General features: G+C 40.9%; 2 protein-coding genes across 6 annotated transcripts in view; one reads left to right on the top strand and one right to left on the bottom strand.

The window, feature by feature from the left end:
- abi1a (abl-interactor 1a) overlaps positions 1-12,703 on the bottom strand; it is an 82,353-nt gene extending 69,650 nt beyond the window's left edge. For 2 of the 5 annotated variants that reach the window (XM_059972052.1, XM_059972055.1), the window contains exon 1: positions 12,489-12,700. In XM_059972052.1, the coding sequence (XP_059828035.1) occupies positions 12,489-12,605 (117 nt within the window). In that variant the 5' untranslated portion in view covers positions 12,606-12,700. Of the gene's footprint in view, positions 1-12,488 lie in introns of all 5 variants that reach the window. The other 3 variants (XM_059972054.1, XM_059972056.1, XM_059972053.1) reach the window with 3 other exon arrangements.
- A 124-nt stretch (positions 12,704-12,827) lies between these two features.
- acbd5a (acyl-CoA binding domain containing 5a) overlaps positions 12,828-13,661 on the top strand; it is a 98,646-nt gene continuing 97,812 nt past the window's right edge. Inside the window, exon 1 of the mRNA XM_059972046.1 lies at positions 12,828-12,974. The gene's annotated coding sequence lies outside the window, so the exon portion shown is untranslated. The remainder of the gene's footprint in view (positions 12,975-13,661) is intronic.

Below are 13,661 nucleotides of genomic sequence, written 5' to 3'. Positions count from 1 at the left end.
CTCCACCCCCCCCCCCACCCCCCCAGAGAGGGATGCAGCCCGTCAGAATGCTCTCCACATCTATAGAAGTTAGAATCTTTTTGTTGGCAAACAATATCTCTTCAAACTCTTAATGAAATACAGCCACCATCTACATCATCTTGGTAGGGCCAGGTTATATCCTCAGAGATCCTGACATTCAAGAACTTCAAATTGCTCACTCTCTCCACTTCTGATTCCTCTATGAGAATTGGTTCGTGTTCCCTCGTCTTACCCTTCCTAAAGTCCACAATCAGCTCTTTTGCCTTACTGACACTGAGTGCAAGGTTGCTGCTGCAACACCACTCAACTAGTTGGTATATCTCACTCTTGTATGTCCTCTCAGCTCCATTTGAGATTCTACTAACAATGGTTATATCATCTGCAAATTTATAGATGGTATTTGGGCTATACCTATCCACACAGTCATGGGGATAGAGTCGAGCAGACTCCTGAAATGTGCCAGTGTTGATCATCAGCAAGGAGATATTAACACTGATCCATACTGTGACCTTCCCGTTAAGAAGTCGAAGATCCAATTGAAAACATGCCAATTGCAGTCAAGTGGCAAAAAGACAAATAGCAGCAAGAATATAGTGGGCTGTAGAGCCCATTTCTTCACTGTACAACTGCAACTGTGGACCCAAAGTGCCAAATGGCTGTGTTGTACTATATAGTGAGGTCCCCCCATCATCAAAACATAAAATTTTACAAGTACTGTTCAATTTTACAATTTCATTAGTGCCTAGCTCAATGCCTTGTAAGCTTAATTAATTTAAAGTTTCAACAAGCATTGGCAAACTGCTTGCTTCCCACACAACTGCAAACTGTCCATATATCCACCCCTCCAACAAGTGATGATAGATAGTAATGAAGTTCAAACTTCACCCAAATTTTCCTTATATTTCAATGGGATGTGAACCAATTCAATCAGAAATGCAAGAGTAAATGAATTCCTTATCCATATGACCAATCTACTTGCAATTAAACTCTTAGTCATCTTTTGAAAGTGAAATTAAAGTTTTCATCTCAATATTGGTTGGGATTACCTTTCATTTATCTTGTATGAAACAAACTGCAAGTTATTCAATATTTCCTGAATTGCTTCATCCCCAGTGTACCTTCAAACTTCTATTAACATATGTAAACACACTACCCCAGTCTCCTTAGTTGACTGCAATCTTAATGTTAGAGAAAAAATTGTATGACATACATGTTCCTTACATTACTTCTGGTTTGGAAATATTAGATAAATCTCTTTCCCATCCAGAAGTGCATTACTCTCACAGAATCCAATACATTAAATCTCAGGAGGGTACTGAAAACATGTGCCAACCAGCTAGCTGTGGTGTTCCAAGGACATCTTCAGCCTCTCACTACTGCAGTTAGAGGTTCCCATCTGCTTCAACAGGACATCATACTGGTGCCCAAGAGCTACAGAGTGAGCTGCCTCAATGATTATTATCAGGCAGCAGTCACATTTATTGTGAAATGCTTCAAGAGGCAAGTCATGGTTAAAATTAACACCTGCCTGAGCAAGTACCTGGACCAGTTGCAATTTACCAACAAGTCTACAGCTCTCCATTCAGCCATGGAGCATACAGACAACAGGAAAACATACAATAGACTGCTGCAATTGAAGCCACAACTTCCTTATCGAGAGCCAGTGGAGATTGGTAATAGCATCTATTCTTCACTGGCAATGACAGGTGTACCTCAAGGATGTGTGTTCAGTCCACTGATCTACTCTTTCTACACTCATGACTGTGCAGCTATACACATCTATAAATCTGGTGACACTATTATTGGCAGAATCACAGATGGTAAAGGCACAAAGGAGAGAGACAGGTTGGCTGGTTGAGTATCATTATTACGACAATCTCACTCAAACATTAACAAGACCAAGGAATTAATTGTGGACTTCAAGGGGAGAAAATTTACACACCAGTCCTCATTGAGGGGTCAGTAGTGGAAATGGTGAGCAGCTTCAAGCCTGGGCACAACATGATCTGTCCTGTATCTCAACACAATGATTCCATCACGAAGGCACACCAGCAGCTCCACTTCATTAAGAGTTTGATATGTCATGTAGGGTTGCATCATAGCCTGTGTGAGGTTTCAAAGCACAGCACTACAAAACGGTTGTAGATTCGGTCAATTTCATCACAGGTACAACTCTGCCACCACTGAGGACATCCATTAAAGATCCTCACCATTTGGAACATGCTTGCTTTGCTTTATTACCATTGATGACAAGGTATAGAAGCCTGAAGCCCCTTAACATTTCAGGAACAGCTTCTTCCTCTCTATCAGATCTCTGAATGGTCCATGAACATTCCCTTATTCATCTTTTGCACTATTAGTTTTTGTTACTTCTATTTTTTTTTATCTGGCACTGCCATCGTAAAACAAAAAAATTTACAACATATGTCGTGATAATAAATCTGATTTTGATTCTCTTCCTCCTTTTCCAACTCCATATGCTGCCAGCATTCAATTAATTAAGCAACACATTCAATTACTTACTCAAACCACTTCTGAACTGCTACCCAAAGCAAGAAAATAAAAAAATAACTTCCAAGTTTTATGAATGCCTGTCTCACCTACAGCAAAAATAAAGATGATATTTTAACATTTTTGGAATTATGTTTTTGCCTTTGTGGAAAATGAAGTCAAACCTTTCTGGTTTAAATCTCAACTGAGATATAGCAGGCAAGGTGTAGTAATGTTTATAATCCATAACTCTCAAATAAGGACTACCCTAGAGAATTGGTTATAATGAGTATATTAAGCTCACTTGATTCATAAAGACAGAGAACCTGTGATGAGCAGAAAGATATCCAAGCAATCAAAGGAAAATTCATTATTGAAAACTCTTGCAGTGTACTATTCCAAGCACAGATCCATAATATTAAGTACACATAACAGAACAGTTAAAGACATAAATGTTAAACTTAGAACTTTATTCGCTGGAATATAGGAGATCGACGAAAGACTTATAGATATATACAATATCATGAGGGCCACAGACAGGTTGAAAGCATGGTTCTTCCCCTCCAGGGTGAAGGCACTAAAAACAAGGCACAGGTCAAGATCAGAGATAAGATCAGGGGTGGGCAAACTTTTTGACTTGTGGGCCACAAAGGGTTCTAAAATTTGACAGGGGGGCCAGACCAGGAGCAGATGGACGGAGTGTTTTGGTAATACACCTCATAAGAGAAAATAAAATATCATGGGATATGTAGAAAACATGTGCTTTAATTTCAATTGAAAATGAACAAATGCATTACAACAAACTATCTGTCTTTGAAGTCCCATGGTATTTAGCTATTTATTGAAATGACTTTTAAAACACTGAAAATTAAATGAATAAAATACAGCTTTTTTTTAATAGTAACAGTTATTATTTTAAAGCACTGAAAATTCTGTTATCCTTCAAAATATTATCATCATCACTCTCCTCCTGACTGTCTTTATTTCAAAAACGGTAGGAGATGCAGGTCTACTTGTCCTGCTCCTTCTTATTCAATTGTCCCCTGTGCCAAAACTCAACAACGACCAGCACAAGGACAGAACAGTGACAGCGCGCCAGTATGCGGAGAGCGTTATTTGATCTGGAGCGCATTTTTTATTTTGAGAACGTACGTGCACCTGCGCACTACTCATGTCCATCACTTAACAGAAATGACATGTAACATGTAAGGCTTATTGAAAAAATATTTTCAAATGCATTTTTACATAACACAACGAAGAAACTTATTTTTAATTTCAGTGGGAACAGTGTTGTTGGTCTCCCTTTTTAGCCAGCGCATCAAAGTCTGGATTTAGTTTTGTTGTGGCGATTCTCAGGATGGATCTGAGGTGTTGGTCAGTTAACTTGGATCTGTGGCTGGCTTTGTTGATGTTCATGACGCTGAACGCTTGTTCACACAAATAGGTCGAGCCAAACAAAGAGTAAAGCGCAAATGTGGAGTAATACGCTGCACCTCAACAAAGGTCAATGTATATAGAGTGCGTCATCTATTGGGAAAACGCCAGAATTGCGGGGAAAAAACGTTAACAAGGTTTATTAATATAATTTCATCAAGTTCTGCGGGCCGGATTAAAAAGCTTAACGGGCCGCACATGGCCCCCGGGCCGTAGTTTGCCCATGCCTGGTCAAGATACTATATAGACATGCAATTGCTGAGGTGTATTAGGAATGAGTTGCCAGAAATAATGGTTGAGGGAAATATTTTAGCAACACAAAAGCCATCTGGATAAGTACATAGCAAGGAGAGATTTAGAGGGCTATGGGCACTAAGAGTCAGCATGGGCAAGTTGGGCTGGAAGGCCCATTTCCAGGCTGTCTATAAGTCCTACATTACATTCAAGACCTAGATTTTTTAGGCTACTTGGTTTGGACTAATAACAGGACAAAAGAATACTTAGCCTAATAATAAGTGTGTAAACAGCAAATGGAATATCTAATTTAACAGAGCTATTTAGAGGAAATCTTTACAATTCTTGTAGATGTTAAATGTCACTATTTAGGCATGTGGTCAGATGACAACTCAAGGTGATTCCCCTTCACCAAAAAAGGAATTGAAAACTTAGTTTTAAAAGGTTGCACCAATAAGGATATTCTGAAATAAAAACAACTTGCTTATAACTTCAACCACTTTGTGATAGGTATATTCTGAAAGAAAATTCCATTAGGACATGAAATCAGCAAGTTGGATAAAGGGGCACCAGTAGATTTGGTATACTTCAATTCAAAATACATTTCATATACTATAGTTGCTACACAAGAATAGGTTTGATGTAATTGGGAAGTGTATACCAGCATGCAAATTAATATGGAGAAAACATAATGAACAACACAAAGATAACTGCTTCAGATTTGGTAGATTATTATAAACGAAGAATCAACTTCATTTCCCAGCTTTGAGCTTACCTCCCAGTTTTATATCACCAAGTAGACATCAAAGAGCTCCAAAGGAATAGTGAACACATGAAAATATAAAATAATCCTCTATAGAGGAAAACGTATCTTGAAAAATAAGTTGCTGGTATAAGAATACATTTCAGAGGTGCTAATTCCCTTTCATATTTATCACAAGTGAGTTTACTGGTCCACAAGTAATCGAAGTCAAATAGTAAGAGAGCCTACATCCAAAGAGTTGAGCACAACTATATTTATACAAGACCCTAATCTGGTTGCCTTTGCAGCAGTATGCACACTATTGGTTATAAGTAAGGATATTTAGAATAGATCAAAGTTCAACACATTGCCTCAGGATTATAAACCTGTTCAGTGAGGGACAACTAAATGGGGAGAAATTCCAAAACAAACCAGAGATGCAAAGAAACTTCAGAGTGGTCATGCAGGATTCCCTCAAATTTAACTTGCAGGTGGTAAGGAAGGCAAATGCAATTTTTCAAGAGGGCTAGGACATAAAGCAAGAATATAATGCTGAGGCTTTATAAGGCATGGGTCAGTATGTGAGCAGTTTTTGGCTCCTTATCTAAGAAAAGATGTGCTGGCATTGGAGAGCATCCAGCAGGTTCATGAGAATGATTCCAGGATTGAATGAGTTAACACATGAGGAGGGCTCAATGGCCATCAGGGGCGCTCAGAGCTCTATTTGGCAAAACCCAGCTTCTATTTGTAACCCAAAGTAAAAATAGAGGGATAACAATTTGAACTTGCTCAAAAAAGGTACACAATAAAAACAGCACATTTAAATTAAGGTAATTAGAAGTCTTTTAGACTAAATTATTAACAGGTGAGATTACACAAGAAAACAATTTTGTGACTGTGTATGAGAAGTGACAAGATTTGGAAAGAAAAATGTGTTTTAGTAACAAATAGACAAATTACAAGAACAAAGCTGACACTAAATGGCAATTTGGCATTACGTTCACAAGGGTAAAAAAAAAACACATTCTGGAGAATGAGCAGCTAATAAATAGGAGCTGCAGGGAAGCAGTCACGTCTAAGTTGCAGGAGGTAAGTAATTGCGACTGTCAAGAGAAGAAAAAGGGAATAGACAGACAAAGCAGGGTACTACTGTGGCCATTCCCCTTAAAAAGAAATGGTAGTGGGGGGGTGGGGGAGGAACAACCAGTCAGGGTAAAGCTGCAGAGACCAGAGGTCTCTGGTACCAAGTACAGCTTTGCAGCTCAAAAACAATGTCAGCAAGACCAAGGAGCTAATTATTGAGAAGGAAACCAGAGGTCCATGAGCCAGTTTTCATCAGGGGATCAGAGGTGGAGAGGGTCAGCAACTTGGTGTTTAAGATCTGTTCTGCACCCGGCAGCTAAGTGCCATTATGAAGAAAGCACAGCAACTAACTTACTTTCTTAGAATTTTGCAAAAATTCAGCTTGTGTCAAAAATTCTGGCAAATTTCTAAAGATGTACGATGGAGAGTATATTGACTGGTTGCGTAACGGTCTGGTATGGAAACACCAGTGCCCCGAATGGAAAATCCTACAATAAGTAGAGGATACAGCCAGTCCATCATGAGTAAAGCCCTCCCCACTAATGAACACATCTAGATAAGAGTGCTGTCACAAGAAAGCAGAATCCATTATCAGGGACCCTCACCACCCAGGCCATGATCTCTTCTCACTGCTGCCATTGAGGAGATAAAGGAGCCTCTGGACCCATACTACCAGTTTCAGAAACAGTTATTCCACCTTAACCATCGGGTTCTTGAACCAGAGGAGATAACTTCACTCAATTTCACTTGCCCCACCATTGAACTATTGCCACAAACTAAGGACTCATTTTCAATAACACTTCATCTCACATTCTTGATATTCACTGAGTATTTGTTTTTTTCTCTTTTTGTATTTGCAGTTTGTTATATTTTGCACATTGGTTGATTGTCCATTTTGTTGCACCAGACCAAGCAGTGGCCACCCTTTTTAATTCCTCTTCCCATTCCGTTATGTCCTTCCATGGACTTCTCCACTGTTGGGGTAAGGCCACACTTAGGTCGGAGGAACAACACCTTATATTCCGTTTGGGTAGTCTCCAACCTGATGGTATGATCATCAATTTCTCAAGCCTCCAGTAATACCTCCATCCCCCCACCCTTTCCCAACTCCTTGCCCGCTCATTACCTCCCTCTGGCGCACCTCTCTCTCCACCCCCCCCCCACTTTTTCTTCCATGACCTTCTGTCTCTCACCAATCAACATCCTAGCCCTTTGCTTCATCCCTCTCCCTCCAAGTTCCACCTATCACCTGGCGTTTCTTTCTCCCCTCCCCCCACCTTTCAAATCTACTCTGCTTTTTTTGTCCAGTCCTGCTGAAGGACTTCAGCCCGAAATGTGGACTGTATTCTTTTCTATAGATGCGGCCTGGCCCGCCGAGTTCCTCCAACATTTTCTGTGTGTTGCTCGGATTTCCAGCATCTGCAGATTTTCTCTTGTCTGTGATTTCATTGATTCTATTACGTTTCTTGTACTTATTGAAAATGTCCACCAAAAATGTATCTCTGGGCTGTATATGGTGACTTAGTAGTAGTTTTTAAAATAAATTTTATTTGAACTTTGAACGTGGTGGATATTGATTTTAGCAAGGATCACCATGGTAGGTTCATTCAGAAAAATCAAGAGGCATGGGATCTAAGGAAAGGTGGCTGCATGGATTCAGAATTGGCTTGCAGGGGGTGGCCATAGATGGAAAGTATTCTGCCTGGAGGCCCATAACTAGTGATGCTCATCAGAGATTAGTTCTGGGATCCTTGCACTTTGTGATTTTTATAAATGACTTGGATGAGGAAGTGAAAGAATGGGTAACAATTTTACATTTTATACGAAGATTAGTGTTGTGGATAGAGGAGGTCATCCTAAATTACAACAGGACACAGAGGATACAGAGGAACTAGGCAGAGAAGTAGCAGATTGAGCTCAATCCAGAAAAGTATGAATTGATACACTCTGGAAGGTCGAACCTGAAGGTACGGCACAAAGTTAATGGCAGGATTCTGAATATGAAGGAACAGAGGGAACTTGGGGGTCCAAGTCCATGCTCCCTTAAAGTTGCTATGTAAGTTGACAGGGTGGATAAAGCAGCATATGTTGTGTTGGCCTTCATTAGTGGCGGGATTGAGTTCAAGAGTTACCAGGTAATGTTACAGGTCTACACAACTGATTTGACCACACTTAGAGGGTTGTGTTTAGTTATTTTCACTCCATTATAAGAATAGGGAAACTTTAGAATGCAGAGGAGATTTACCAAGATGCCACTTGGATTAGAGAACACTTCTTTTCAGAAAGTGATGAGTAAACTCAGGCTTTTCTCTTCAGTGCAAAGGAGAATAAGAGAAGACTTGATATTGGTGAAGTTGATAAGAGGCACAGTGGGCAGCCAGCACCTCTTTCCCCCAACCCACCCCCCCCCATGGCAGAAATGGCTAATACAAGAGGATATAAGTTTAAGGTGATTAGTCAATGGTGTGTATGAATATATTAATATATATATCTATATTTATCTATATCTATCAAGAGAGAGAGCAGGGTAGAGAGAAATATGGAGGGCTATGTGGGAGGGAAAGGTTAGATGAATCTTGGAGTAGGTTAAAGTCAGTACAACATTGTGGGCCACTATGAACCACAGTCGCTCACATGGCTTGGTAAAAAAAAATAAATGAATGAGACTGCTTACGTCTTGAATTGGCATAGACATAATATACCAAAAGGCTTACCTCTGTACTCCAAGTCTACTTACTGTTCAAAAATATCAACATGCTTCATATTTCTAAAATACCACATTCAAATTGTACACTTATGACACATTTGCAAATCAAATGAGAAAAATAATAATCACATCTATGTTTGGATCACTCAAGATTAAATAAGCTTAGTGGCACAACTTCAAGCTTGCAATATGCATCAAGAGCTGGGGATCAATGCCAAGGTTCCCACCAGGAGACCTATATCAACAACTTGTATTCTAGAATACTAAAGTTTGTCTTGTTCAGAGAGCAAGTGGAAGAATGTGACTGTCAATTAAATACATAGACATCTGCTATTGCACAGAATTGCAATAACCAAAACTGAATATAAAGCTAGATTACAAACACTGTAAAAATGAAGAACGAAATGAAGAGTCAAAATTAGTGTTTGGAGTGATAATGTGTTGCTATTGCAATTGGTAAAAAATGCTATATTGATAAAGTAAAACTAAATTTGTGTCAATTCATTAGAAAACAGTTTTCTAGTTAGAATTACATTATACATTGCATTTGGGTATTATAGAGAAAGGAAAAATTACCATGACTATCAAGTCCATGCTCATCTTTTCCACAAGGGAATCACTCCAATCCACATTTTGACCTGAGCCATCACAAAAGACAACTCAAAGCAAAACCATACTTGCCATTGTCTATGATTCACCATTGTCTCTTCATTTCATTCGTCATTTTTACAATACTAGTAATCTAGCTTTATATTCAGTTTTGGTTATTGCAATTCTGTGCAATAGCAAATGTCTATGTATTTAACTGACATTGTCAATTACCCCATTCCCTTCAAACATCTTGCAGCCAATATATCCACCCATTTGTAGCTGTCTTCTGACCTGCTGAATATGTAAATAACCTGCTGAAATTACTCCCCTTTACATTTATTACCTGCAGAGTCGAGGCATCCAAGGACAGCCACTTTGGCCCTCCACATAACCACAAGTCCAAAACCAGGAGATCAATATCCAATACACACAATGATCCACATCTCTTAACCCTTTCAGTCCTGAGGATGCCAGCAGTTTCCCAAGTACAGCCCTGAACAAGTCAGTTTCAGAATCACCTTATCACTGACATACTGAGATTCATTTTTTTTAAAACTCAAAAAGTAAAACTCAAAGATTATTGCAAGTTATAATAAAATATAACATAAACAAAGTGCAAAACAGGAAAAGCGAGGTAGTGTTTACAGACCATTCAGAAATCTGATGGCGGAGGGGAAGACTACTGTACATCCTCCCCAATGGTGGTAATGGGAAGAGGACATACCAGGCAATGACGCAATTGATAGGAATACTCCCTCCACTGTACAGCTGTAGAAATTTGAGAGTCTTTGGTGATATACCAATCTCCTCAAACTCCAAATAAAGTTTCTACCAATATAACACTTTCCAGACTGAAATCAATCTTCAGTCCCTACAATCATGCCCATACCTTCACCACCAATTAGACATGAACCAAGTGCCTGCAAACTTGCATGCCAGAGCCTGAGCTATTGCCAACTCTCTATCATGCATAATAATATCCAGTGTCTTGTCAGTCAAGCTCTTAGTAAGATGCTTATGATATCCTGTAAGAGCTCTCTTGCCCAGTCTCCACATTCCTTTGAGCACACTCAAATCTCTTTTGCCCACTTTCTCAACCATATCTACTCAGCCATCAGTCAGACTCTCAACTCTGGTTATCTCTAATCTGCTACTGACATCCTCCATTGGTCAGCGTCAGCCATAGATACTGTGTTCTAGCTGTCCAAAGGAACGGCACAGACCATTACTGTTTGGCGCTGGCGGCATTGCAGGAGTTGCCAGACTGTGTTAAACTGAACACATAACTGCCTTAGGGATTGCAGCTCTAGACTTTGCTTCAGAATTTATTTCCAAAGTCCTCCTCGTGAGTGGGTATAGCTGAAAGGCAGTGGAGATTTGACAGTTTTCCTTCTCCTAGATGAGATGGTAACCCTTCTTTGTCCCTTTTCCTGTTCCACCATGCATAATAGCCAAGCCCATACGTGACAGTCAGAAACTGGACTTGTTTGTCAGAGGCTATTTGAAATGCACACCACTGGAGCATTTAATAGGTAGTGGAAGCTTATCCCCACTATCACCCCTGGCATAATCTGCCATTAACTCTACACTAACCCACTACCTTTACAATCTTTTGCCTTCGATGTGCAGTCTTTAGTTCCTGGGATGTCTTCATGCAAGTTCATCCTTGAGCCATCTGTTTTCTAAATTCTGTGTCAAGCCAGATCTGTACACAGATCTCCAAGCTGACTTAAATATAAACCTGTTGATTTCAATACAAGCATTACCATCTAAACCCTGGCAGTTGATCAGGAAATCCTCCTTGGAGACATCAGAACAATTTTTAAACTTAAAAAAAAAGGCAGTTAAATTCTGCAATATTTTCTTTGAGTGTAGGCAAGGAGGTCGTCTTTTGTAGGACATAAGTTAACACTTCAAACTTTAAAGCGCTATTTAAATTGTCTATTACTGTACCTCACTATGTTCAGTACACGACTGAAAAAGAAAATTACTTCAAACAAAAAAAGCATATCCAGGCTAAGTAAAAATTGAAAGTTTAATACATTTCTGTATTTAATCGAAACAGCAAATTTACAAAACTCATTTACAAAGTGCTCGAATAAGTTACAAATATCTACTGTGGCTTTAAACTCCAAACCAATTACAGTTGACAAGTCAGACTACATATTGCAGCTTTCTCTATTTAGTTGCCATATTTCCGTTTGCAAAAAAAAGCAAAGAATCTGATCTTCCGCATATTCAGTGTATCTAACTAACTCCCGGGTGGAGGTAGGCATCTTATCCGGTTACCGGGATGAAACCAAGTTACACGCTCCGTCCAGAACTACTTGAACACCGCTGAGGAATGCGAATAGATGGGTGTCGATTGGCAGGGGTGGGGTGGGGTGGGGGAGGGAGAAGATTAAAAACGGGTAGTAATGTCAGTTCCGCTGAGGAAAAGGACAGCCAAGCCTTAAACGATCTACTCAGAAAGTTAACACGAAACTAGACTTCAGCTAAGTTTTCGTCAGCAGCGGCAAACTCAGACACGGGAAATGTTTCGCACCCAAAGGATCCAAACACAATTCTGCACATAAAAATCAACGCCACAACTTTTAAAACAAACACTATATCTTGCAATATACAAGTACACTAGATCGAAGATTAGTTTCCGCTGCAGCAATATTCCCCAAAAGATAGACATTGGATAAGTACAAAGCAGCGAGGAAGAGCACGTCTCAGAACAAAAGCATTGAATAAAATTCCAAAACTGTAGAGCAAGCGCCTCCACAGCGAAGAACAGAAGCAGCAGCAAGAAATTATTAGGCGAGCGAGCACAACCGACTACCCGGGAATGAGTGCTCACATATGAGTCACATAGATCGGCACACCCTCAGGGGGGCAGGAGTGGAGCTGGGCTGTTAAATCCTGCGGAACGGGCACAGCCGACTCGCTCCTAAAGTGACTTTAAGCCGCGCACCCTGCGTTGCCTCCGCATTGAAACCGGGACCGAGCCGACAGCTGCGAGGCTGGCCGAGGCAAGCGAGCGCCCGACCCGGAGTAGCAGGATGCGGGCGTAGGCCAGCTGGGATGGTGTGTGAGCGGGCCCACGTCGGGGTTGCGAGCTGGCGGCGCCGCCGCTCTGCCCTCTCCGCTCCCCGTTTCCCACATCACCTCCTCGCTCCTCATCCCGTCGCCAGCCCTTACCTGGACATAGTTGGTCTCGCAGTAATCAGCCACGCGACCCAGGTTCTGGTAACTCTCTATCAGCGCCCTCTTGCCGGCGGGGATTTCCTCCTCGAGTAACATCTGCAGCTCTGCCATCTTACATCTTTCTGCATCGCTTTATTAACCGCTCCCGACCGCCCGATTCACTCCCTCCCAACCGCGCCGGGCACTCTGGGAGACCGCGCCTCGTTCTCAGCCGCCATCGCCGGCGCGTCCCGGCAAGGCATGCCGGGTGTTGTAGTCTCTTCTCTGCCCGCGCCAGGACGGGGCGGGGAGGGGGGGGGGTGTTGGTGACAACTGACGTCACAAATTCCGTCACCCGCTTCCGAATCCAGTCAAAGGTTATGGAGTACCAGGTCGTCACAAAGAGAAATTATAGCGATTATCGGAAATTTAATACAAAATCAGAAAAGCGTGGAGGTACCCATCAGATCGGAACTATTAGCAGTGGATAGAAACTATGGGGTACGTGTTAATACTGTATATTACTGACAGTGCACTGGCAGGTTGAGAAAGCTGTGAACAAAACATATATAGGTTAAGCCTTTATCAAAGGAGGATGCAGTTTTAAAGCAGGGAAGTCGTGTTAACCCTTGATTAAACAAATGGTCGCGCCTTCACTGTGTTCAATTTTGGAAGTCAATGATCTGAGGACAGGAGTGAGGGTCCAGAAAAGAGTTATTAGGATAGCTCCTGGGATGAGAGGCTGCCGTTCCAAGGGTAGATTAAAGATGCTGGTACTGTCTTTCATGTAGAGAAGGCTGAGTGCATATTTGATCGAAGTATATCTTCTGCACGGGACAGATAAGGGAAGGTGTTTACTTTGGGGAAGAGGTTTTGGTCTAGAGTTCACAGGTACAAAATAAAGGAGAAAAGAATAAAAAGTGGCATGAAGAAAAACATGTTTTATGCAGCATGTGATTGGAATCTGGAAGCAGTGCCTGCATATGTGATGGAGGCAGCAACCAAAGTATCCTTCAAAAGGAAATCAGATAAATACATGAAGAAAAATGTGATGATTGAAAATTCAAAGATACCACCAGACTGAATTATGTACTCCCCATTATTCCTGTTTATTTAAATGCTTGGAGCTTTGGTGAAACTGCAGTTAGGCTTTGATTATGGTCTTAGTTCTGCAATTCAATTACAGAT

Source organism: Hypanus sabinus, chromosome 6, assembly GCF_030144855.1.
Source record: "Hypanus sabinus isolate sHypSab1 chromosome 6, sHypSab1.hap1, whole genome shotgun sequence".
NCBI classification, from domain to species: domain Eukaryota; kingdom Metazoa; phylum Chordata; class Chondrichthyes; order Myliobatiformes; family Dasyatidae; genus Hypanus; species Hypanus sabinus.
Note: the sequence above shows the minus strand (reverse complement) of the source record. Positions and strands in the feature narration are given on the sequence as shown.